The 25,697-nt window shown below is 44.6% G+C and overlaps 1 protein-coding gene and 1 non-coding gene across 4 annotated transcripts in view; one reads left to right on the forward strand and one right to left on the reverse strand.

Annotated features, from left to right (window-relative positions):
* The window catches only part of LOC139557760 (disco-interacting protein 2 homolog B-A), a 107,746-nt gene that overhangs the window by 14,448 nt on the left and 67,601 nt on the right, over positions 1-25,697 (reverse strand). For 2 of the 3 annotated variants that reach the window (XM_071372923.1, XM_071372925.1), the window contains exons 5-29: positions 21,574-21,789; positions 21,173-21,319; positions 20,378-20,497; positions 19,339-19,536; positions 18,917-19,008; positions 18,300-18,410; positions 18,009-18,132; positions 16,314-16,423; positions 13,357-13,459; positions 12,575-12,733; positions 12,155-12,274; positions 11,626-11,740; positions 11,381-11,520; positions 7,653-7,789; positions 5,635-5,715; positions 5,312-5,439; positions 4,934-5,048; positions 3,430-3,631; positions 3,211-3,323; positions 2,158-2,181; positions 1,633-1,713; positions 1,260-1,383; positions 926-1,047; positions 648-759; positions 154-263 (exon numbers count right to left, since the gene is read on the reverse strand). In XM_071372923.1, the coding sequence (XP_071229024.1) occupies positions 154-263; positions 648-759; positions 926-1,047; positions 1,260-1,383; positions 1,633-1,713; positions 2,158-2,181; positions 3,211-3,323; positions 3,430-3,631; positions 4,934-5,048; positions 5,312-5,439; positions 5,635-5,715; positions 7,653-7,789; positions 11,381-11,520; positions 11,626-11,740; positions 12,155-12,274; positions 12,575-12,733; positions 13,357-13,459; positions 16,314-16,423; positions 18,009-18,132; positions 18,300-18,410; positions 18,917-19,008; positions 19,339-19,536; positions 20,378-20,497; positions 21,173-21,319; positions 21,574-21,789 (3,104 nt within the window). The remainder of the gene's footprint in view (positions 1-153; positions 264-647; positions 760-925; positions 1,048-1,259; positions 1,384-1,632; positions 1,714-2,157; positions 2,182-3,210; positions 3,324-3,429; positions 3,632-4,933; positions 5,049-5,311; positions 5,440-5,634; positions 5,716-7,652; positions 7,790-11,380; positions 11,521-11,625; positions 11,741-12,154; positions 12,275-12,574; positions 12,734-13,356; positions 13,460-16,313; positions 16,424-18,008; positions 18,133-18,299; positions 18,411-18,916; positions 19,009-19,338; positions 19,537-20,377; positions 20,498-21,172; positions 21,320-21,573; positions 21,790-25,697) is intronic. The other variant, XM_071372924.1, reaches the window with a different exon arrangement.
* Positions 12,911-12,987, forward strand: trnaa-ugc (transfer RNA alanine (anticodon UGC)). The gene has a single exon. It is a non-coding gene; the product is annotated as a tRNA-Ala (tRNA).

Consider the following 25,697-nt stretch of genomic DNA (forward strand, 5'->3'; position numbering starts at 1 on the left):
GAAAGAGACCGAGAGAAACCAGAGACAAGAGAGAGAGAGAAAAAGGAGAGAGAAAAAATATGCCTTTTAATATGCAAAAGAATGGCTGTGTGATCATTTCTCCTGAGATGGACTTAGTATCTAGGTGTGTACATGCTACAGTAGTGTCCTTACCTTGACCCCGGTCAGCATGCCTGTGGTGGACACGCTGAAATCCAGGTAGGCCAGCATCTCTGCTGTGGGGGGCTTGTAGAGCTGGGGGGGCCGCCTCCTGGGGAGGTCGTCTAGAAAGGACACACAGAGAAGGTAAACAGAGTCCATCAGTTAGAAGGAACATCTCCAATGTATTCATTACACATGAAAATGACACCCTACGTGGTTCTGGTCCCTGTATAGTGTACACTACCCTACGTGGTTCTGGTCCCTGTATAGTGTACACTACCCTACGTGGTTCTGGTCCCTGTATAGTGTACACTACCCTACGTGGTTCTGGTCCCTGTATAGTGTACACTACCCTATGTTGTTCTGGTCCCTGTATAGTGTACACTACCCTACGTGGTTCTGGTCCCTGTATAGTGTACACTACCCTATGTGGTTCTGGTCCTAAGTAGTCCACGATCATGTGAAAATAGCGTGTCTTGGGAGTCCTTTGGGATTTGCCACAGTACCTGTGTCTATGATAGTGGGCCAGGTCTTGACGTTGACGCTGGCAGCAGCCTCTCTGGACCGGAGAATCCTCATAAGGGGCTGGGTGGTTAGGATACAGGCAGCTTTACTCACCTGCAACACACACACACACACAGGAATTTGATTCCCCCCCCCCCCAAGATCATTTCAGCAGTTACTAAAGTTTTCATAGTACAAATACACGTTTGTATATATTGAGGCATAACATCTTTCATGAAGCGGTTATGTGAAAACGTCTTGGTGGCTGTAGTTGACTCACGTCGATGATCATGCGGACGGTGGGCAGGGTAGCAGCCAGGTTCTGAGGGTGAGGGGGGCGCACTGTTACAGGGATCAACCCCGCATACAGACAGCCATAGAAGGCAGCTATCAGATCAATGCCTGGTGTGAGAGGGAGGGAGGGAGGGAGGGAGGGAGGGAGGGAGGGAGGGAGGGAGGGAGGGAGGGAGGGAGGGAGGGAGGGAGGGAGGGAAATAAAGGGGAGGACTGTTAACAATAGCATTTAACTGATTATTCTAAGGCAGAGATTGTATGTGAGGATGGACAGTATCCGCAGCCTCGTGTGAAGTGTGTGTGTAGGTCATTCAACCCACCAGGGGGGTATAACAGCACTACGTTGTCCCCAGTGTTGAGGCCTCCTCTCTCCATCAGGGCTGAGGTTATCTTCTCTGCTCTCTTGTGCAGCTGAACACACGTGGCTGTGCACACTGCTGCCCCCTGGAGGACAGAGGTGGTAAGAGACACTGTACAGGTGCAACAGGAAAGCCTAGCAAGTGTGACCAACCAGGGTTCAAACCTGGGTCCTCTGCACAGCACAATACTGTATTAGCCCACTCAGCTAAAGCCTAAGCCGGAGGCATTAGCTAGGGGAGCCAACGCAACTTCCACAATCATATGTTAAAACGTATAAGAGCATAAGAAATGTGAGTAAAAATGGGAACATCTCAAGAGGTGTGACCATCCAACCTTAGCGTTGAGCAGCACATAGAGGACGTGGTCAGGGTCACTCTGGGCTCTCCACTGTAGCGCTTCAGACAGAAACTGGTGCTGAAAGAAGGGAGAGTGTGGGTCAGGACTCTGAACTGGTGCTGAAAGAGGGAGCTAGGGAGCCACCAATAAGGGGAGAAGAGAACCAAAGACTAGTGAACAGAAACAGGATGGTTGTGGAGGGAGTACAATAGCAGGCTTTAAGCACAGTAAAAACACACACACGTATAGTGAGGTTCTGTGTGCGTCGCTGTGTGACTGCACAGCCCATTCCCTCATTCAATAGATGCACACCATTGATCTGCTCACGGTTACAGGGGTGGACACCATTGATCTGCTCACGGTTACAGGGGTGGACACCATTGATCTGCTCACGGTTACAGTGATGCACACCATTGATCTGCTCACGGTTACAGGGGTGCAGACATAATACACAGTCACTGTCAAGCAGCACATCTGACAGAAGCAGCCTTACTGGGGCAGGTATGTCTGCTAAACTCTTACCATCATGGTGGGCCACATACAGAGCTACATCGCCAGAGATAAAGTAGAGACAGAACAAAGCTTCTGTTATACGTTTGTCATTAGGACTACGGTAAATAAGATGTAGAGACAGAACAAAGCTTCTGTTATACGTTTGTCATTAGGACTACGGTAAATAAGATGACAGAACACAGCTTCTGTTATACGTTTATCATTAGGACTACGGTAAATAAGATGAGACAGAACAAAGCTTCTGTTATACGTTTATCATTAGGACTACGGTAAATAAGATGAGACAGAACAAAGCTTCTGTTATACGTTTATCATTAGGACTACGGTAAATAAGATGAGACAGAGCAAAGCTTCTGTTATACGTTTGTCATTAGGACTACGGTAAATAAGATGTAGAGACAGAACAAAGCTTCTGTTATACGTTTGTCATTAGGACTACGGTAAATAAGATGTAGAGACAGAACAAAGCTTCTGTTATACGTTTGTCATTAGGACTACAGTAAATAAGATGAGACAGAACAAAGCTTCTGTTATACGTTTATCATTAGGACTACGGTAAATAAGATGAGACAGAACAAAGCTTCTGTTATACGTTTGTCATTAGGACTACGGTAAATAAGATGTAGAGACAGAACAAAGCTTCTGTTATACGTTTGTCATTAGGACTACGGTAAATAAGATGAGACAGAACAAAGCTTCTGTTATACGTTTGTCATTAGGACTACGGTAAATAAGATGTAGAGACAGAACAAAGCTTCTGTTATACGTTTGTCATTAGGACTACGGTAAATAAGATGAGACAGAACAAAGCTTCTGTTATACGTTTATCATTAGGACTACGGTAAATAAGATGAGACAGAGCAAAGCTTCTGTTATACGTTTGTCATTAGGACTACGGTAAATAAGATGGTGATTGTTGGTAAAAGCAGCTGTGCTCCATTCCTGGTGTTGGTGAGTATTGAAGACAGACTGTATTACTGGTACTGTAGTGTGTGTTTTCACACCGTAGGGCCGACACCTTGCTGGCTCAGCCCAGTACAGCTTGGCTCTGTGGGGTCTTACCTTCCTGACCAGACCCTCTTCCTCCACCACGCCCAGCTCTCTGCCTGCAGCCTGGGCCATCCTGTTTCCTGCTACCAGGTTACCAACCATGATGGAGGCCGGGCCCACTCCAACTATAGTACGGAGAGGAGAGGAGGGTTAGAGGTACACACCTACTACAGTGTCAAGTGTCACTGTGTCAGAGATATAGACAGTCATTATAGCCACACACACCAATACCTGGTTGTTTCTGCCGTGGTTTGGGCAGGTTGGTGACACAGGTGTGTGGACAGAGGAGGATGTTACAGGGGTGCAGGTTCCCCTCTAGGAAGTTCTGTTTGGTCTCAGAGATGTGGATCCCTCCCAGTGGTGTCTTGGGTAACGTGTTGGCCGGGACCAGGGCTAGGCAGTACAGACCCACCTGGTGGATACTGTCTATAGCCTATACAGGAAAACACATGATATACTGTTTATGTGATGCCAGTACTGTATGCACTGTTGTTAGGTGTGCTACCTATAACAGGGTAACGTGTTGGCCGGGACCAGGGCCAGGTACCGTCTATAGCCTATGGTAGACAGAACACACGTCATAGGGCCTACTGTTAAATCGGTGGTGTAAAGTACTTATGTAAAAATACTTTAAAGTACTACTTAAGTCGTTTTTGGGACTCTCTACTTTGACAACTGTTACTTCACTACATTCCTAAAGAAAATAATGTACTTTTTACTCCATACATTTTCCCGGACACCCAAAAGTAGTCGTTACATTTTGACAGGAAAATGGTCCAATTCACACACTTATCAAGAGAACATCCCTGGTCATCCCGACTGCCTCTGATCTGGCAGACTCACTAAACACAAATGCTTTGTTTGTAAATGGTGTCTGAGTGTTGGAGTGTGCCCCTGGCTATCTGTCTTTTTTGCTTAATATAAAGGAATTTGAAATGGTTTATACTTGTACTTTGATACTTAAGTATATCTTAGCATTACATTTACTTTAGATACTTTAGTACATTTAAAACCAAATACTTTTACTGAAGTAGTATTTTACTGGGTGACTTTCACTTTTACTTGAGTCATTTTCTATTAAGGTATCTTTACTTTTACTCAAGTATGACAATTGAGTACTTTTCCCACCACTGCTGTTAATGTACTGTCACCTAGATGTACTTCTACTACTAACTTAAAGCTGCAATATGTAACTTTTTGGGCAACCCAACCAAATTCACATAGAAATGTGAGTTATAGATCTGTCATTTCTCATTGAAAGCAAGTCTAAGAAGCGGTAGATCTGTTATGTGCGCTATTTCTATGCTTCTGTTTTAAAGTTTCGTTTTGGAGTTGTTTTTTACTTCAAAAAGCTGAAAATACAATATTTTTGGTAATAGAAAAGATATTTCACATCTGTTTATATGGTACAGTGATTATCTACACTATACTAGCTTGTTTCGCCACAAACTGAAATTAGGCAAACTATTAGAGTTTCAGCAACCAGGAAATGGCGGAGCGATTTCTGCATATTGCACCTTTAACCTATAAAGTGCACACTGATAGATAACTAGAAGGAAACACATCGAGATTGATTATAAAGGTGTGGGGTGAGTTGGACAAGTGAAGATAAATGATAAATAGATGGAAGGATAGATAATACCTGTAGTAGATATGAGACAATATGTATCTTCAGTACTGAGATAGATATATTTATAGAGGAGAGAACACACATGCACACACATAAAACATGTACCTGTAGTACTCTGCTCATCCACTGGAAGCTGTCCTCTTCACTGGCGTCTGGTCTTTGTTCTGCTACAATCACTATCCTCTCATCATAGAACACGGTTACAGAAAACACGGCGATCCTACACCGGGGAGAGAGCCAGTCAGCAATAACAACCTACTCTCACACCAGAGACCACCGTCACAGAGCACACAGTGATCCTCCTCCGGGAGAGGGAGTGACAAGACAGCACGGCACACTCTCACACCTTAACACCTCAGCAAAACAACACAGCAGAATGACTGTGGCACTCACCTGTTTTGACAGGCTCCACAGCCAAAGCACTCTCACACCTTACCAACACAGCAAAACACACCAGACGGACTGCGCTCCTGACACACTCACCTCCCCCTGTAGACAGTTTTGACAGGCTCCACGGCCAGGGCTGTGGCCACCAAGTCATCAGCATTGTGTCGTCTACCACTGACCGTCAGGAGCCCCTCGTTCTTCCCCACTACAAACACCAGACTTCCCTGTGGAGTTAGGGAGGGAAATAGCAGAAGGTCCCAAAGCAATGTCACAGTTTATTTTCATTCTCTAGACATCAACAGACACAGACGCCAAAACTCTATTCTACATTGACATGTTTTGTTGATATAAAGTAGTTGTGGATAGCTATAGACTGAATAGGTTAGGTAGGGTCTGAAATGACTGTCTTTCTATCTTACCGGCCCTACGAAGCCCAGCAGGCCAGTCCTAGTGAAGGGGATGTCTCCTATCGGAGCTCCAGCCTGGTTCACAGGAATCACCTGCAGAGACAGAGGGACACACTTTCAGTTATGGAGGTTACTGCATAATATATTACATAATGATCATCCTTTCAACCAATCACAACAACACATTTAACTGTCAACACAACTCCTCAACTCAGGTTAGAGAGACCAGCGTTGCAAAGGGAGGGTATATTACTGGAAACCTTCTAAGTTTACCAGTAATATACCAGAATTAACTGGCCAGGTGTCTAATTATCTCTGGTCCTCTCTCTTGTAAAATATATGAAATAATTAAATAAGACACTGAACAAAAATATAAACACAACATGTAAAGTGTTGGTCCCATGTTTCTTGAGCTGAAATAAAAGATCCCAGAAATGTTCGATATGCACAAAAAGTTTATTTCTCTCAAATTTTGTGCACAAATTTGTTTACATCCCTGTTAGTGAACATTTCTCCTTTGCCAGGACAATATCAAGAAGCTGAATAAACAGCATGATCATTACACAGGTGCATATTGTGCGGGAAAAAAGGTGCAGTTTTGTCACACAATGCCACAGATGTTTCAAGTTGAGGGAGTGTGCAATCTGCATGCCGACTGCAGGAATGTCCACCAGAACTGTTGCCAGATAATTGAATGCTAATTTCTCTACCATAAGCCACTTCCAAAATTGTTTTAGAGAATTTGGCAGTACGTCCAACCGTCCTCACAATCGCAGACCACGTGTATGGCGTTGTGTGGGCGAGCGGTTTGCTGATGTCAACGTTGTGAACAGAGTGCCCCATGGTGGCGATGGGGTTATGGTATGGGCAGGCATAAGCTACGGACAACTAACACAATTGCATTTTATCGATGGCAAATTGAATGCACAGAGATACCGTGACGAGATCCTGAGGCCCATTGTCGTGCCATTCATCCACCGCCATCACCTCATGTTTCAGCATGATAATGCACGGCCCCATGTCAAAGGATCTGTACCCAATTCCTGAAAACTGAAAACGTCCCAGCTCTTCCATGGCCTGCATACTCAGACATGTCACCCATTGAGCATGTTTGGGATGCTCTGGATTTACATGTACGACAGCGTGTTCCAGTTCCTGCCAATATCCAGCAACTTCGCACAGCCATTGAAGAGGAGTGGGACAACATTCCACAATCAACAGCCTGATCAACTCTATGAGAAGGAGATGTGTCATGCTGCATGAGGCAAATGGTGGTCACACCAGATACTGACTGTATTTTCTGATCCACGCCCCTACCTTATTTTTAAAGGTATCTGTGACCAGCAGATGCATATCAGTATTCCCAGTCATGTGAAATCTATAGATTCGGGCCTCATTTATTTCAATTGACTTATATTAATTGTAACTCAGTCAAATCTTAGAAATTGTTGCATGTTGCGTTTATATTTTTGTTCAGTATAGAATGACAAAGCTGTAAAACATTACCCTAAATATAAAACATCAACTTAGTGAATACCATGGTGTTTAATATGAGGGTTTCAACATGAAATATCCTTTATATATATATATATATATTATTATTTTTTTTTTTACACACTTTAGTTTACTATGTCAATATATATTTGTTCTCAATGTTTTGGCGTCAATTTTTAATTAGGCTATTTTCTCTTGAACCACATGGTGTATCCACTAGAAACTCATGGACAATATGGACATGGATAAATCAAATAAATGAATACTATAATAGGAATATAAGCATTATTCCAGTATTAATTACCAAAGGTACCATAGATTCAGGTACCTTCTGTAAATGAAATGGCTGCTTGGCAACCCTAATTAGTAATAGGTAACCATGACCACTGAATAATACAGTTGGGGTAGACCTTTTAGAATTGTAATGCTCTGACAGAGGAGTCATGTTCTTAGGTTGATGGCTACATCGCAGTGTCAGTAGCACTACACTGAACAGAAACTTGATGAGAGGGTTCAGTAAACAGTCCTCTCCTCACCTCGAAGGTGTTCTTGGTGACTCCAGGTAGACCGTAGTACATGGTTCCTCCAGCCCTGGAGTTCAACACTATCTCTCCGATCTCGTCGGTCTTACAGAGCTGTGGAGGCCCGTCTGGCTTCACGATACACATCAGAGCTGAAACACAAGACACTATGACATTAGGGCTAAAAACACACATACTGTACATTAGAAACCAACTCCCAAAAGCATCTTTGGGTCCATGAAAAGTGCCGTATAAAATCAGCAGTTGGGGGGGGGGGCACTACTAAGATACATATAATTGTTTTAAGAAGGTCAACCCAAGGATAAGGATCATTTTTGCTATTTGATTTTGAAGACCGCTAGAAGTATATAAAAAAATATATATATATATTTGATGAACATTTTTATTTGGCCTTAATGCTATTTTCCCAAACAAAACACATTGAATAACAGATTCACGACATGGAACATCAGATAGCCCCCCCAAAAATTCTAAAAGAAGTTTGTTCTGAAGTGTCAATCCTATATCTGAGAGATATAAGATCAGGAAACATTTATTTTTTTAAATATGCATTTAACCCCTTATTTTTGTCACTAAACAGTCTCCATATGCTGTATACCGGGGCACCTTCAGACGAGTCTTGTGAGGCCTGTGGACGTCCTGCAGCCAAACAACCGACATGTGTTTTGAGAGTCTCACCTTTGCACAGATGAGTCATATTAGTGTGTAGCCCAAACCGTTTGGACGCTATAGACAGAAGTTGGCAGATCGGCTGTACCGACTTCAGACGAGTCCCAAGACGCCTGTTGGGGTCGTAGAGCAAAACGGAGAAGACCTTCGTGTTCGTGAGAGTCTTATCTGTCCATTTGTTGGACAAACCATTCGGACGCTACAGACGATTTTGTGAGACGACCAATTTTCGAGATGTCTCTTGGTCTGACAAACACCGCTCTAGCTCGGGCACCTTTCACCGCAGATACGGAAGTGTCACATAGGCGGATGCAGTGGAATGACATCTCAAGCTTAAACGGATGGATTTGTTTGGGGATGTTGTTATTATGCTAATTAGATGAATGTAGGGGGAGTGGACATCGACCTTAAGGGGTTTTAAAGCAATGACTAAAACGCTGAGCCAAGTAGAATTAACACCAGGGAAGTGACATTGACGAGACACAGTAAAACCACCACGGTTAAAGTCAGTCAGTGTGAGGAACAGAAAACAGAAAGAGTGAGGTGTGTTATAAGTGTGGTGTTGTGGTATAGAGTGGTGTGTTATAGAGTGGTGTGGTGTGTTATAGTGAAGTGTGGTGGTGTGGTATAGAGTGGTGTGGTATAGTGAAGTGTGGTGGTGTGGTATAGAGTGGTGTGGTGTAGAGTGGTGTGGTGTGGTATAGAGTGGTGTGGTGTAGAGTGGTGTGGTGTGGTATAGAGTGGTGTGGTGTGGTATAGTGAAGTGTGGTGGTGTGGTATAGAGTGGTGTGGTATAGAGTGGTGTGGTGTGTTATAGTGAAGTGTGGTGGTGTGTTATAGAGTGGTGTGGTGTGTTATAGTGAAGTGTGGTGGTGTGTTATAGAGTGGTGTGGTGTGTTATAGTGAAGTGTGGTGGTGTGGTATAGAGTGGTGTGGTGTAGAGTGGTGTGGTGTGGTATAGAGTGGTGTGGTGTGGTATAGTGAAGTGTGGTGGTGTGGTATAGAGTGGTGTGGTATAGAGTGGTGTGGTGTGTTATAGTGAAGTGTGGTGGTGTGTTATAGAGTGGTGTGGTGTGTTATAGTGAAGTGTGGTGGTGTGTTATAGAGTGGTGTGGTGTGTTATAGTGAAGTGTGGTGGTGTGGTATAGAGTGGTGTGGTGTGGTATAGAGTGGTGTGGTGTGGTATAGAGTGGTGTGGTATAGAGTGGTGTGGTGTGGTATAGAGTGGTGTGGTATAGAGTGGTGTGGTGTGTTATAGTGAAGTGTGGTGGTGTGGTATAGAGTGGTGTGGTATAGAGTGGTGTGGTGTGGTATAGAGTGGTGTGGTATAGAGTGGTGTGGTATAGAGTGGTGCGGTGTGTTATAGTGAAGTGTGGTGGTGTGGTATAGAGTGGTGTGGTGTGGTATAGAGTGGTGTGGTGTGGTATAGAGTGGTGTGGTGGTGTGGTATAGAGTGGTGTGGTGTGGTATAGAGTGGTGTGGTGTGGTATAGTGAAGTGTGGTGGTGTGGTATAGAGTGGTGTGGTGTGTTATAGTGAAGTGTGGTGGTGTGGTATAGAGTGGTGTGGTGTGGTATAGAGTGGTGTGGTGTGGTATAGTGAAGTGTGGTGGTGTGGTATAGAGTGGTGTGGTATAGAGTGGTGTGGTGTGTTATAGTGAAGTGTGGTGGTGTGTTATAGAGTGGTGTGGTGTGTTATAGTGAAGTGTGGTGGTGTGTTATAGAGTGGTGTGGTGTGTTATAGTGAAGTGTGGTGGTGTGGTATAGAGTGGTGGGGTGTGGTATAGAGTGGTGTGGTATAGAGTGGTGTGGTATAGAGTGGTGTGGTGTGGTATAGAGTGGTGTGGTATAGAGTGGTGTGGTGTGGTATAGAGTGGTGTGGTATAGAGTGGTGTGGTGTGTTATAGTGAAGTGTGGTGGTGTGGTATAGAGTGGTGTGGTGTGGTATAGAGTGGTGTGGTGTGGTATAGAGTGGTGTGGTGTGGTATAGAGTGGTGTGGTATAGAGTGGTGTGGTATAGAGTGGTGTGGTGTGTTATAGTGAAGTGTGGTGGTGTGGTATAGAGTGGTGTGGTGTGGTATAGAGTGGTGTGGTATAGAGTGGTGTGGTATAGAGTGGTGTGGTATAGAGTGGTGTGTTATAGTGAAGTGTGGTGGTGTGGTATAGAGTGGTGTGGTGTGTTATAGTGAAGTGTGGTGGTGTGTTATAGAGTGGTGTGGTGTGTTATAGTGAAGTGTGGTGGTGTGGTATAGAGTGGTGTGGTGTGTTATAGTGAAGTGTGGTGGTGTGGTATAGAGTGGTGTGGTATAGAGTGGTGTGGTATAGAGTGGTGTGGTGTGTTATAGTGAAGTGTGGTGGTGTGGTATAGAGTGGTGTGGTATGTTATAGTGAAGTGTGGTGGTGTGGTATAGAGTGGTGTGTTATAAGTGTGGTGTTGTGGTATAGAGTGGTGTGGTATAGAGTGGTGTGGTGTGTTATAGTGAAGTGTGGTGGTGTGGTATAGAGTGGTGTGTTATAAGTGTGGTGTTGTGGTATAGAGTGGTGTGGTATAGAGTGGTGTGGTGTGTTATAGTGAAGTGTGGTGGTGTGGTATAGAGTGGTGTGGTATGTTATAGTGAAGTGTGGTGGTGTGGTATAGAGTGGTGTGTTATAAGTGTGGTGTTGTGGTATAGAGTGGTGTGGTATAGAGTGGTGTGGTGTGTTATAGTGAAGTGTGGTGGTGTGGTATAGAGTGGTGTGTTATAAGTGTGGTGTTGTGGTATAGAGTGGTGTGGTGTGTTATAGTGAAGTGTAGTGGTGTGGTATAGAGTGGTGTGGTATGTTGGTGCGGTGTGGTACGTTGGTGTGGTGTGTTGTAGAGTGGTGTGTTGTAGAGTGGTGTGTTGTAGAGTGGTGTGTTGTAGAGTGGTGTGTTGTAGAGTGGTGTGTTGTAGAGTGGTGTGTTGTAGAGTGGTGTGTTGTAGAGTGGTGTGTTGTAGAGTGGTGTGTTATAGTGAGGTGAGGTGTGTCATAGTGAGGTGAGGTGTGTTATATTGTAGTTTAGTGAGTGGCGTACCTCCAGGCATCACATGGCCTACATCCTGTACAGTGAGGGCAGAGTTCTTGTCCTCTGTGTTGACCCTGATGACCCCATGACTCAGCCCGCCCATGGAGAGAATGGCCCTGGCAGGGAGGGCTGTACCACGAGCACCAGGCCTGGAGGGGGAGTATCAGAAAGATCTCAGTGTATTGTGTAAGAGAGAGAGAGAGAGAATCAGAGAAAGAGCGAGAAAGAGGTAGACAGATATGTACGATGTTTACCTGCGTATAGCCACAGTGAGAGCTTCAGGAGAGGAGGCACAGGGGCAGATGACCTCCGGCTTTAACCCGTGAGACTGGAACACATTGAGGAAGGCGTCGCACGACGACACGGACCCTGAAGGACAGCAAAAATACATAAGAATGTGTCAGCAATGTGCTTCCCTGTTAAGAATCAAACCGATTATATGAATCCAATAGACCGGATCAGATGTTTCTCTTGGAAGTTGCGTGCACTGCATCTAAAAATACATATCACGGTGTACCAATAGAGGTAGGGCACTGATGAAGACTATGAAAGGTCAATATAAGACAAATAATAGTTTGGGGAATAGATAAAGCAATCATGAGTCACGTCTGCTACGTATACGTGACTCACAGGACAGGTTGATGTGTCTCTGGTCCATGTGTGTGTGTGTGTGTGTGTGTGTGTGTGTGTGTGTGTGTGTGTGTGTGTGTGTGTGTGTGTGTGTGTGTGTGTGTGTGTGTGTGTGTGTGTGTGTGTGTGTGTGTGTGTGTGTGAATGACTCACAGGGGTTGGCTCCATCAGCTACTATGAGCATGCGTATGGAGGACAGGTTGGTGTCTCTCTGGTCCCTGTGAGCCATCATAGCCCAGTGGAGGTCACGACACTTCACCACGGCTACACGTGCTGCAGGGGAGAAACAAGAGGGACAGCTCAGGCTCACATCTCATCGCCTCAACACATAGTGCTAATTCTAATCGCTAATAATATGGGTCATGTTCATTAGGCACGAAACTGAGAAGAAAAAGTCAAACAGGGAGGTAATATCATGTTCCTTTGGACAACGTCTTAAAACGTTTTTCTACAATGTTTCCTAATGAACACGACCCAGGCTACCTTAATCAATAGCATGCAGTTTAGGATGCTAATGCGTGCTAGTTTCTATGCAGTTTTCAATATAAAAGCTATAGCTAACTGTAGCCTTACCTTTGTGTATGTGGACTCTTTGCACCCAGGACATGGGACAGGCCTTCATAACAGCGTAGGGTACAGTGATGGTGTGGATCCTGTTCATCACACTGGTTAGCACCCCGTGCCACAAGCCCATGTCCTTCTTACAGTCAAGGACATTGACCAACGTCTCTCCTGAGAGAGGACACAAACATTTGAAATACTTTATTTCAATGCACATCACAGTCAGAAAGGAGTCAAACATTTCAAAGGTTACAGATACATAGACACTTTAAGGATACCAACAGTACATTCTCCATATAGCGAGGTTACCACAGGACATGTAACAACAGCTTTATATCATCATCATGTGGTCCCGTGTGGCTCAGTTGGTAGAGCATGGCGCTTGCAACGCCAGGGTTGTGGGTTCAATTCCCACGGGGGGACCAGGGTTCAATTCCCACGGGGGGACCAGGATGAATATGTATGAACTTTCCAATTTGTAAGTCGCTCTGGATAAGAGCGTCTGCTAAATGACTTAAATGTAAATGTAAATATCACATGATAAGTCTACAATATAGCTGATTTAACTGTGGACAGGGAAACACTGTGTTCCAGGAACAGTCTGGTTGCCTCTGTGGATTCCCCTCATGGGATCTAATGTTCTCTGAGACAGAGAGAGGCTAAAGTGCCCTTTGTCTAAAAGCTGATCTGAGTGAGTATATGTATGGATATATATAAATATATATGAGAGAGAGAGCGCAAGAGAGAGGCTATAGGAGGACGGGCTCAATGGTGTGTGTTAATCATGCACTTACCTTCACAGTAGTTGCAGGCCTGTGTCAGGGCTTGACAGTGTGTCAACAAGGCTATCTTAGACACGGCTACTCCCATCACCGTCCCCTCTTTACTGGCCTTGTACTGGGAGAGCAGAACACAATCAGAGTTAAATAAATAAATACAATCACAAAATAAATCAGCGATACTAGGGCTGTCCCCGACTAAAAACAAATCTTGGTCGACTAAAAGTCGTCTTCTTACGTCAGCTGATGTCTCAAAGTGCTGTACAGAAACCCAGCCTAAAACCCCAAACAGCAAGCAATGCAGGCGTAGAAGCAGGGTGGCTAGGAAAAACTCCCTAGAAAGTCCAAAACCTAGGAAGAAACCTAGAGAGGAACCAGGCTATGAGGGGTGGCCAGTCCTCTTCTGGCTGTGCCGGGTGGAGATTATAACAGAACATGGCCAAGATGTTCAAATGTTCATAAATGACCAGCATAGTCAAATAATAATAATCACAGTAGTTGTCGATTGGTTGACATTTTTATACGTATTTTTCCTTATATAGACACATCCTATGTGTTTTAATCAAATATATTCACTGAGCTTGTCTGTCATAGTTGAAGTTTACCTATGATGAAAATTACAGGCCTCTCTCATCTTTTTAAGTGGGAGAACTTGCACAATTGGTGGCTGACTAAATACTTTTTTGCCCCACTGTATGTGGATGATTGTTAAAGCCAGGCACATTTAACAGTTAGGTTATTGATTATAGACCTAATTAAGTTGGTATTTTCTCTCTCCTGACTTTTCTTAGACAATAAGACAAGGGCTGTTTTCTCGTCTCCTAACTCTGCTGCTGCTTTCACCACATTGTTCTCAACACCAATATGCTGGTTAACTTTGCTATTATGCACATAGCAACATGGTCTAGGAAAGGGCGCCAATTCAAAAGCGCACTGATGCATTTCAAAACCGGGGACACCTGACAGCGACCACTATCCAACACAGGAGAAAGAGCATTTGTTATAAAATAATATTTTAATTTGTGTTTTCACCATTGTTCTTACATAATATAACCAAACGCAATTTCAGTAGCACGTCAGACTGATGGACTGTGCCATCCCAACGGGCCTCCACAATGCATCAGTCCACTCAGACAGGAGTCTTGTACACCATGATTACAGTGGTTCCTCCTTAAAAAGTTGCGTCATACTGCGGCACTACTTGCGAGCTGCCGCAGCATTCTGTGGCACGTCGTTTAATTCTGACTGCAAGTTATTGCTAGTTTGACCACCAGAGGGCATCTTTGAGAATCATTTGATAGTATTCCGTTTTGGAATTACCAAAGAATTTAAAACCTTCTTTGTAATAACATAGTAAATGGGATTCATTTTTAGAAATTTGTATTAATTTGATTAAATATTATGGTGATTCTATTCAGAGAAAAACTTTTTTTTAAACTCAGGGTTTCCGTTAGGATGGAATGGAAAATATGGCGCTGTACAACGTGAAGGTCAGGAGCAGACTACAGGATTGAAAGTTTTATTTATATCACCTCCCCGTCTGATATCTTAACTTTCTCTATGCCACAAAATCTAAAAAAGGTAGAAATGTCATGTTTTAGGTCATTAAAATGTACTGAGACTGGATAATCCCTGTCGTTTCTCCTAATTGAACTTTTATGTTGACTGATTCTCTGTTTGAGAGAACGAGAGATTTTACCTACATAGCACAGCCCACATGAACATTTAATAATGCAGATAGCATGGGTGGTGGAGCACATAATAATGTCATTTATTTGGAACTGTTTTCCTGTATGTAAGTGGCAGAAATATTCATACTTCATCATATTGTTGCACTGTGCACAATCTCTGCATTTATAGCTACCACTTGGAAGAGGGCGTAAAAGAGCCTGGCTGAGTCGTTTGTGGCTGGCAGTTGGCATGAACCAATTCATTGCGTAAATTGCAACCTCCCCTATATACAATAAGTGGTGGATTCTTAAATTCAGCAGGCAAAGCTGGGACCGATGATAAAACATGCCAGTGTTTCATGACCACATCTCCCACTTTTTGCGAGTTCAAAGTATATGTAGTTGTGAACATTACAGAGTGTTCTTTAGCGTGGTTTCTTTGTAGCAGTTAATCTTGTGTTCCCCTTTTCACGTTAAAGATTCCAATTGATAAAGTATTTTTAGCCCCAAAACCCCAATTAATACATTTGGGCACAGTCGATAGCGTGCTGGACTTCGGTCTAGAATGTTGAGGGTTCGAATCCTGCTTCCTGCTTGTTTCATTACATTATTATGCCAGTCTCAGAGCAAATAGCCTGTCATGTTTCCAGTCTGTTGCATAGTTACAATGTGTAATCATTGATGTCCCAGGAGCAGTAAACACTGTTGAAGTGTAAAATGATTGAGTTTGATACACCTGGTATTGGATATGGCTGAAAAAAAACACTTGCTAAATAGTGATTTTCGTAAATGTACTTTATGACCAAAAAATATGGACAATCGTTTGCCTCTACATTAACATACTCCTCTCAATTGTACATTTTTTGCTTGACTTGTTATAACTACTTATATTTTCTTCCCTGTCAGCCATCTTTTGCTGAAGTCACCAGAGAAAAATGTGTCATTGGAACCACTCGATATGATTGGTCATATAAAAACCTTGGGACCCAAATGCATAATGAGTGCTCTAACTCCCCCTTGTGGTGGTCTGGAGCAATGAAGCCGTGACGCTGGGTACCTCTAAGTCCCGCGGTGTAAGCTCGCAACTTTTAAAGGAGGAACCACTGTAGATGTCTGTTTTTTGTTATTGCTGCTGCTGCTGCTCGACTAAAATAAATCTCGGTGGACCAACAGCCAGTCGACTAAATGGGGTCAGTGCTAAGCGATACACAAGTTAAAAAAACATACATACATACACAAAACGACAAACTAGCATTTATTTTCTTCATAAAATACACACATAATGTTCAGGACATGTCTCACCTCGATATAAGCTGTGTCTGTGTTGGCAGTGGGGATGTGGGGCTGCCAGTCTTTAGATGGCTTGGTCAGGTACTTGGTGTCTGTCACAACCCACTTCATACGGGGCCAACCTGGGAGGCAGAAAGATACCATCAGCATAATGTATACACAGGCCAATACTAGTCAGTTTGATGACCGGACAAAGATCCAAATGTTGTAGCTATTAAAAGGTGGTATTAGGAACATTAGTGGGCATACGTCTACCCACCCACATGACGACGGGCGTCTACCCACCCACATGACGACGGGCGTCTACCCACCCACATGACGACGGGCGTCTACCCACCCACATGACGACGGGCGTCTACCCACCCACATGACGACGGGCGTCTACCCACCCACATGACGACGGGCGTCTACCCACCCACATGACGACGGGCGTCTACCCACCCACATGACGACGGGCGTCTACCCACCCACAAGACGACGGGCGTCTACCCACCCACAAGACGACGGGCGTCTACCCACCCACAAGACGACGGGCGTCTACCCACCCACAAGACGACGGGCGTCTACCCACCCACAATATGACGGACGTCTACCCACCCACAATATGACGGACGTCTACCCACCCACAATATGACGGACGTCTACCCACCCACAATATGACGGACGTCTACCCACCCACAATATGACGGACGTCTACCCATCCACAATATGACGGACGTCTACCCATCCACAATATAACGGACGTCTACCCATCCACAATATGACGGACGTCTACCCATCCACAATATAACGGACGTCTACCCATCCACAATATAACGGACGTCTACCCATCCACAATATGACGGACGTCTACCCATCCACAATATAACGGACGTCTACCCATCCACAATATGACGGACGTCTACCCATCCACAATATAACGGACGTCTACCCATCCACAATATAACGGACGTCTACCCATCCACAATATGACGGACGTCTACCCATCCACAATATAACGGACGTCTACCCATCCACAATATAACGGACGTCTACCCATCCACAATATGACGGACGTCTACCCATCCACAATATAACGGACGTCTACCCATCCACAATATAACGGACGTCTACCCATCCACAATATAACGGACGTCTACCCATCCACAATATAACGGACGTCTACCCATCCACAATATAACGGACGTCTACCCATCCACAATATAACGGACGTCTACCCATCCACAATATAACGGACGTCTACCCATCCACAATATAACGGACGTCTACCCATCCACAATATGACGGACGTCTACCCATCCACAATATAACGGACGTCTACCCATCCACAATATAACGGACGTCTACCCATCCACAATATAACGGACGTCTACCCATCCACAATATAACGGACGTCTACCCATCCACAATATAACGGATGTCTACCCATCCACAATATAACGGACGTCTACCCATCCACAATATAACGGACGTCTACCTATCCACAATATAATGGACGTCTACCCATCCACAATACAATGGACATCTACCTATCCACAATACAATGGACATCTACCCATCCACAATACAATGGACATCTACCTATCCACAATACAATGGACATCTACCTATCCACAATATAATGGACATCTACCTATCCACAATATAATGGACATCTACCTATCCACAATATAATGGACATCTACCAGCAATGCCAGCTGTGCTGACCTTTGAACTGCATGATCTCTCCCTGGGGAGTCTTGGGCAGTCCTTTAAGACAGAGCTCACTGGTCAGGGCGAGGCCCACCCCACAGCTGCCCAATAGGAAGCCAATCTGAAGACTGCCTGCGTCCTGGGTTGTGAAACACAAATATAAGCATTTGAAAAGGACAAATAAAATCTAGATCATTACTTTTTAAATGCCACTGTATTTTGCTGTGTAATAGCAAGGGATTTTATTATAGTTAATTAAATAGAATTTGAACCCAGATATGCCTGAGTGGGTATTGAAGTCCTTACCTGTCGAGACAGTGGCACCTCTATGGGTACAGGGATGACCTCTGCTAGGAGACAGCCATAGAAGGCCACCCAGAACATCGCAGGGTCAGTGTTAGGGTACACCAATGCCACCTAGGGGATAGACAGTACAGTTTCAGACACAGTACAGCACCTCACAATGGCAGGTTGGCATTTACTGGGATGACTCATGCACTGGAGGGAGCTCTGCAGAGGGGTCACTAGCTGGCACAGCCACAAAATCTGATTTTAACCCCAACCTTAACCACACTGCTAAACCTAATGCCTAACCTTAAATTAAGAACAAAAAGCAAATATCTGTTTTCATGAAATTTTACGATATAGCAAATTTTGACATTGCAGCTGGCCCATCTAGCGGAAATCGCTCAGTTCTGCCTCCAGGGCAAGATTCATGACAATAAACGTCAACCTGTGTCACAATGGGGAATATCTTACATTGTTTATTGTGTTGTCTGTGCATTGCATGGAGAAGACACAGATCATGTTTTTAAATAAGCATCAATCAATCAATGTGGTAAAGCGTGAAGGAGAGAAGAGTGGAGGAAGAAATGTGTGTCTGTGTCATCCCGTCTGATTGGTTGTGTGTTTTGACCATGTACCCTATCTCCAGGTCTCAGGACAGGTTCGTTCTTCGTGCCCAGTTTGTTTAACAGAGTGTAGGCCAGCTTCAGACTGCGGCTCCACAGTTTACCTGTGAGAGAGAGAGAGGAGAGAGAGAAGAGAGAAGAGAGAAGAGAGAGAGAGAGACAGAGAGAGACAGAGAGAGACAGAGAGAGACAGAGAGAGACAGAGAGAGACAGAGAGAGACAGAGAGAGACAGAGAGACAGAGAAGAGCAATTTCTCAGAGGAGACTATATGACCTCAGCTCTCCATAGATTGACTGAGAGGGTGATCTTCTGAACTACATAACATTAGTTATAAACTAAACAAGTCCACTCTGAGACTGGGGGTTAGCCTGAAATGGCTCCCTATTCCCTGGCATATAGGGAGCAGAGTGCCATTTCAGACGGTGAGACCTACCGTACGTCAGCGTGTAGAGGGGTTTCCCGGTAACGTCCAGGGTGGTGAGAGCGGGGCTCTTGGCCTGTGAAGCCCCCCAACGTGCCAGGGCAGCCTGCAGGGCCGGGGGCCAGTTACTGACCACCCCCAGGGGCTCCCCCTTCACTGGGATGATCTGACGGCCCTCTGGCCTGGGGGTGTTGGGGTCTGGCTGGGGTACTACGGAGAGGGGAGAGTAGGAGAAGATCACAGGGACGGGATGGATAGGCGAGGAAAGAGGGATGGAAGGAGGAGGAAAAGAACAGGGCATGGGAGAAGAAAATGAGGTGAAGAAAAGAAAAAGAGTATTAAAAAAATAGAGTAAAGTTGAGTTTCTACTGGTTTAATGAAGACTAATAAAACAGACAGATATCTGCTTTCCACTTATTACATCATTTTCAGGAAGTAGGGAGGGATGTCCAATGATGGAAAAAGTACTCAAGAAACCTTCATTGAAAATGACTCAAGTAAAAGTCTACTTGAGTAATACTACTTGAATATAAGTCTAAAAGTATTTGGTTTTAAATATAAATATCACAAGTACATGAAATTGCTCAAATGTACATTAGTATCAAAAGTGAAAGTAAAAATCATTTCAACTTCCTTATATTAAGCAAACCAGACAGCTCAATTTTATTTCTAGTTTTTTTATTGACGGATAGTCAGGGGCAAACTCCAACACTCAGACATCATTTAGAAACAAAGCATTTGTGTTTAGTGAGTCCACCAGATCAGAGGCAGTAGGGATGACCAGGGATGTTCTCTTGATAAGTGTGTGAATTGGACCATTTTCCTGTCAAAATGTAACGACTACTTTTGGGTGTCCGGGAAAATGTATGGAGTAAAAAGTACATTATTTTCTTTAGGAATGTAGTGAAGTAAAAATAAAAGTTGCCAAAAATATAAATAGTAAAGTACAGATACCAAATAAACTACTTAAGGAGTACTTTAAAGTACTTTTACACCACTGGGAATGTTGGAATATGTTTTGAAGTACTGGAGTGGGTCCTATGTATCTTACCCTCTACAATCTCCTCTGAGTCGTCCAGGAAGAAGTCACTGAGCGGAGGTCTCTTGGGCCGTTTCAGAGTGTTGAGTAGCTGCTGGATCTTAGTGGACACACGGCTGTTTACTGGTACACCTGGACACGGAGGTAGAGGCAGGACAGAGGTAGAGGCAGGAGGAAGGGAATTACACACATGATCATAGACACACACACTCAGTCACGATCATACAGAGACACAAACACAACACAAGCATGCACATAACTGCACACGCACACACACACACACACACACACACACACACACACAGAGTAAAGGGTCAACATGGCCTGTGCTTTGAAAGCAGCACAGGTAGATACAATAGAACTAAACTTGGGGTCAAAAACAGAAGGGTATTTCTCTCTGTGAAGAGTAGACAAACAGACAGGACAGACGACTGACGAGGTGGCAAAGCAAGCTGATTGGACACGTACGACAGGACACGTACGACAGAAAAACAGATCACCCCAAAAAAGAACCAAATATAGCATGTAAGCAGCATTCTCAACACAACTGAGATGAGATTCATTTAATGTTGTTTTGTCAATGTACCATTATCTCTGAGAAAAAACTGATTATATAAAAAAAAAAGGTTCTGCGGTGTGTTCTCCCAGCGCGTCGCTGTCCTGCAGTGTGTTCCACCAGCGTGTCGCTGTTCTGCAGTGTGTTCCACCAGCGCGTCGCTGTTCTGCAGTGTGTTCCACCAGCGTGTCGCTGTTCTGCAGTGTTCCACCAGCGTGTCGCTGTTCTGCGGTGTGTGTGTTTGCGCATACCGTCAGCGGTGGTATCCAGCATGCTGGTGCGGCTCTGTCCTCGGGGCATCCCCCTGGGCATAGCATTGGGGGGCAGGTCCACTCTGGAGTCCACCCTTGAACGCCTCTCAGGGGTTGAGGATGTCACGTCTGGGGGGACACTGTTCTCTGGAGGAAAGAGGTGGAGAGGAGGGGACAGTTAGACACTCAGATGGTTGACTTTAGCTCTATTCTATAGGACACCTAAACCAGGGTTGTCGGTCATCCAAACCTGTGTATTTACAGGATGTTACACTTACAAATGGGTTTCTGTGTGGGTTAACCTATGCATGCTTGGCTGTGTTCGTCTTACCTATGCGTGTGTGTCTTACCCATGCACGTGTGGGTTGTGTGTGTGTGTTTGCAGAGTGTGTGTGTCGCACCTATGCGTGTGCTCGCCAGTATGTCGGCCAGCGCGGAAGTGGGGGTCTTATTCTCTCCGTGGGACAGGGTGGAGGAGGTGGAGGAGGAGGTGGAGGAGGAGCTCTGCACTGAGCGGTTGATCCAGTAGTCTGGGCTCTGGAGGCTCTGGGCCAGCACTGCACTCAGAGCCGCCTGGCGACGCAGGGAACCCTCGTCCTCAGACGCTGACGATGTGTCTGACAGGGAGACAGAACCACATTTGTGATGAGTGGTGAGATTAGTTACGCAAAATAGCTGCCGTGGCATCCCCCAGGTGGGTTACGTTGTTAGTGAACGGGGAACAGTGGAACCCCCAGGTGGGTTACATTGTTAGTGAACGGGGAACAGTGGAACCCCCAGGTGGGTTACATTGTTAGTGAACGGGGAACAGTGGAACCCCCAGGTGGGTTACGTTGTTAGTGAACGGGGAACAGTGGAACCCCCAGGTGGGTTACATTGTTAGTGAACGGGGAACAGTTGAACCCCCAGGTGGGTTACGTTGTTAGTGAACGGGGAACAGTGGAACCCCCAGGTGGGTTACATTGTTAGTGAACGGGGAACAGTGGAACCCCCAGGTGGGTTACATTGTTAGTGAACGGGGAACAGTGGAACCCCCAGGTGGGTTACGTTGTTAGTGAACGGGGAACAGTGGAACCCCCAGGTGGGTTACATTGTTAGTGAACAGGGGAACCTCCTGTTCCAGGGTTAAAGCTGTGATAGCCCAACCATCCCTGGTCCTGACAGGACGTGCAGGCGTTATCCCGACTCACACCTCAACCAACTCAGCAAAAGTTGTTACTGATCATCAAGACTGAGGGAGCAGGTGTGTTAATGCTGGTCTGGAACTAAAGCCTGCACAGTGCACACCCTGAACTGTAGCTCTTCAGGACCAGGGTTAGTTATCGACCACCACAGAGTACTACTCAAACATATAACTAGTTATCGACCACCACAGAGTACTACTCAAACATATAACTAGTTATCGACCACCACAGAGTAATACTCAAACATATACCTAGTTATCGACCACACCAGAGTACTACTCAAACATATACCTAGTTATCGACCACACCAGAGTACTACTCAAACATATACCTAGTTATCGACCACCACAGAGTACTACTCAAACATATAACTAGTTATCGACCACCAGAGTACTACTCAAACATATAAATAGTTATCGACCACCACAGAGTACTACTCAAACATATACCTAGTTATCGACCACCACAGAGTACTACTCAAACATATACCTAGTTATCGACCACCACAGAGTACTACTCAAACATATACCTAGTTATCGACCACCACAGAGTACTACTCAAACATACACCTAGTTATCGACCACCACAGAGTACTACTCAAACATACACCTAGTTATCGACCACCACAGAGTACTACTCAAACATATACCTAGTTATCAACCACCACAGAGTACTACTCAAACATATACCTAGTTATCGACCACCACAGAGTACTACTCAAACATATAACTAGTTATCGACAACACCAGAGTACTACTCAAACATATAACTAGTTATCGACCACACCAGAGTACTACTCAAACATATACCTAGTTATCGACCACCACAGAGTACTACTCAAACATATAACTAGTTATCGACCACCACAGAGTAATACTCAAACATACACCTAGTTATCGACCACCACAGAGTACTACTCAAACATATACCTAGTTATCAACCACCAGAGTACTACTCAAACATATACCTGGTTATCGACCACACCAGAGTACTACTCAAACATACAGTGGGGAGAACAAGTATTTGATACACTGCCGATTTTGCAGGTTTTCCTACTTACAAAGCATGTAGAGGTCTGTAATTTTTATCATAGGTACACTTCAACTGTGAGAGACGGAATCTAAAACAAAAATCCAGAAAATCACATTGTATGATTTTTAAGTAATTAATTTGCATTTTATTGCATGACATAAGTATTTGATCACCTACCAACCAGTAAGAATTCCGGCTCTCACAGACCTGTTAGTTTTTCTTTAAGAAGCCCTCCTGTTCTCCACTCATTACCTGTATTAACTGCACCTGTTTGAACTCGTTACCTGTATAAAAGACACCTGTCCACAACCTCAATCAAACAGACTCCAACCTCTCCACAATGGCCAAGACCAGAGAGCTGTGTAAGGACATCAGGGATAAAATTGTAAACCTGCACAAGGCTGGGATGGGCTACAGGACAATAGGCAAGCAGCTTGGTGAGAAGGCAACAACTGTTGGCGCAATTATTAGAAAATGGAAGAAGTTCAAGATGATGGTCAATCACCCTCGGTCTGGGGCTCCATGCAAGATCTCACCTCGTGGGGCATCAATGATCATGAGGAAGGTGAGGGATCAGCCAGAACTACACGGCAGGACCTGGTCAATGACCTGAAGAGAGCTGGGACCACAGTCTCAAAGAAAACCATTAGTAACACACTACGCCGTCATGGATTAAAATCCTGCAGCGCACGCAAGGTCCCCCTGCTCAAGCCAACGCATGTCCAGGCCCGTCTGAAGTTTGCCAATGACCATCTGGATGATCCAGAGGAGGAATGGGAGAAGGTCATGTGGTCTGTTGAGACAAAAATAGAGCTTTTTGGTCTAAACTTCACTCGCCATGTTTGGAGGAAGAAGAAGGATGAGTACAACCCCAAGATCACCATCCCAACCGTGAAGCATGGAGGTGGAAACATCATTCTTTTGGGATGGTTTTCTGCAAAGGGGACAGGACGACTGCACCGTATTGAGGGGAGGATGGATGGGGCCATGTATCGCGAGATCTTGGCCAACAACCTCCTTCCCTCAGTAAGAGCATTGAAGATGGGTCGTGGCTGGGTCTTCCAGCATGACAACGACCCGAAACACACAGCCAGGGCAACTAAGGAGTGGCTCCGTAAGAAGCATCTCAAGGTCCTGGAGTGGCCTAGCCAGTCTCCAGACCTGAACCCAATAGAAAATCTTTGGAGGGAGCTGAAAGTCCATATTGCCCAGCGACAGCCCCGAAACCTGAAGGATCTGGAGAAGGTCTGTATGGAGGAGTGGGCCAAAATCCCTGCTGCAGTGTGTGCAAACCTGGTCAAGAACTACAGGAAACGTATGATCTCTGTAATTGCAAACAAAGGTTTCTGTACCAAATATTAAGTTCTGCTTTTCTGATGTATCAAATACTTATGTCATGCAATAAAATGCAAATTAATTACTTAAAAATCATACAATGTGATTTTCTGGATTTTTGTTTTAGATTCCGTCTCTCACAGTTGAAGTGTACCTATGATAAAAATGACAGACCTCTACATGCTTTGTAAGTAGGAAAACCTGCAAAATCGGCAGTGTATCAAATACTTGTTCTCCCCACTGTATAACTAGTTATCGACCACACCAGAGTACTACTCAAACATATAACTAGTTATCGACCACACCAGAGTACTACTCAAACATACCTAGTTATCGACCACACCAGAGTACTACTCAAACATATACCTAGTTATCGACCACCACAGAGTACTACTCAAACATATACCTAGTTATCGACCACACCAGAGTACTACTCAAACATATACCTAGTTATCGACCACACCAGAGTACTACTCAAACATATACCTAGTTATCGACCACCACAGAGTACTACTCAAACATATACCTAGTTATCGACCACACCAGAGTACTACTCAAACATATACCTAGTTATCGACCACCACAGAGTACTACTCAAACATATACCTAGTTATCGACCACCACAGAGTACTACTCAAACATATACCTAGTTATCGACCACACCAGAGTACTACTCAAACATATACCTAGTTATCGACCACACCAGAGTACTACTCAAACATATACCTAGTTATCGACCACACCAGAGTACTACTCAAACATACCTAGTTATCGACCACCACAGAGTACTACTCAAACATATACCTAGTTATCGACCACACCAGAGTACTACTCAAACATATACCTAGTTATCGACCACCACAGAGTACTACTCAAACATATACCTAGTTATCGACCACCACAGAGTACTACTCAAACATATACTTAAGGTTGAACAACTCTGGTAACTTTCCCAAAACTACATGGTTTTCCCA

Source organism: Salvelinus alpinus, chromosome 28, assembly GCF_045679555.1.
Source record: "Salvelinus alpinus chromosome 28, SLU_Salpinus.1, whole genome shotgun sequence".
Lineage (NCBI taxonomy): Eukaryota > Metazoa > Chordata > Actinopteri > Salmoniformes > Salmonidae > Salvelinus > Salvelinus alpinus.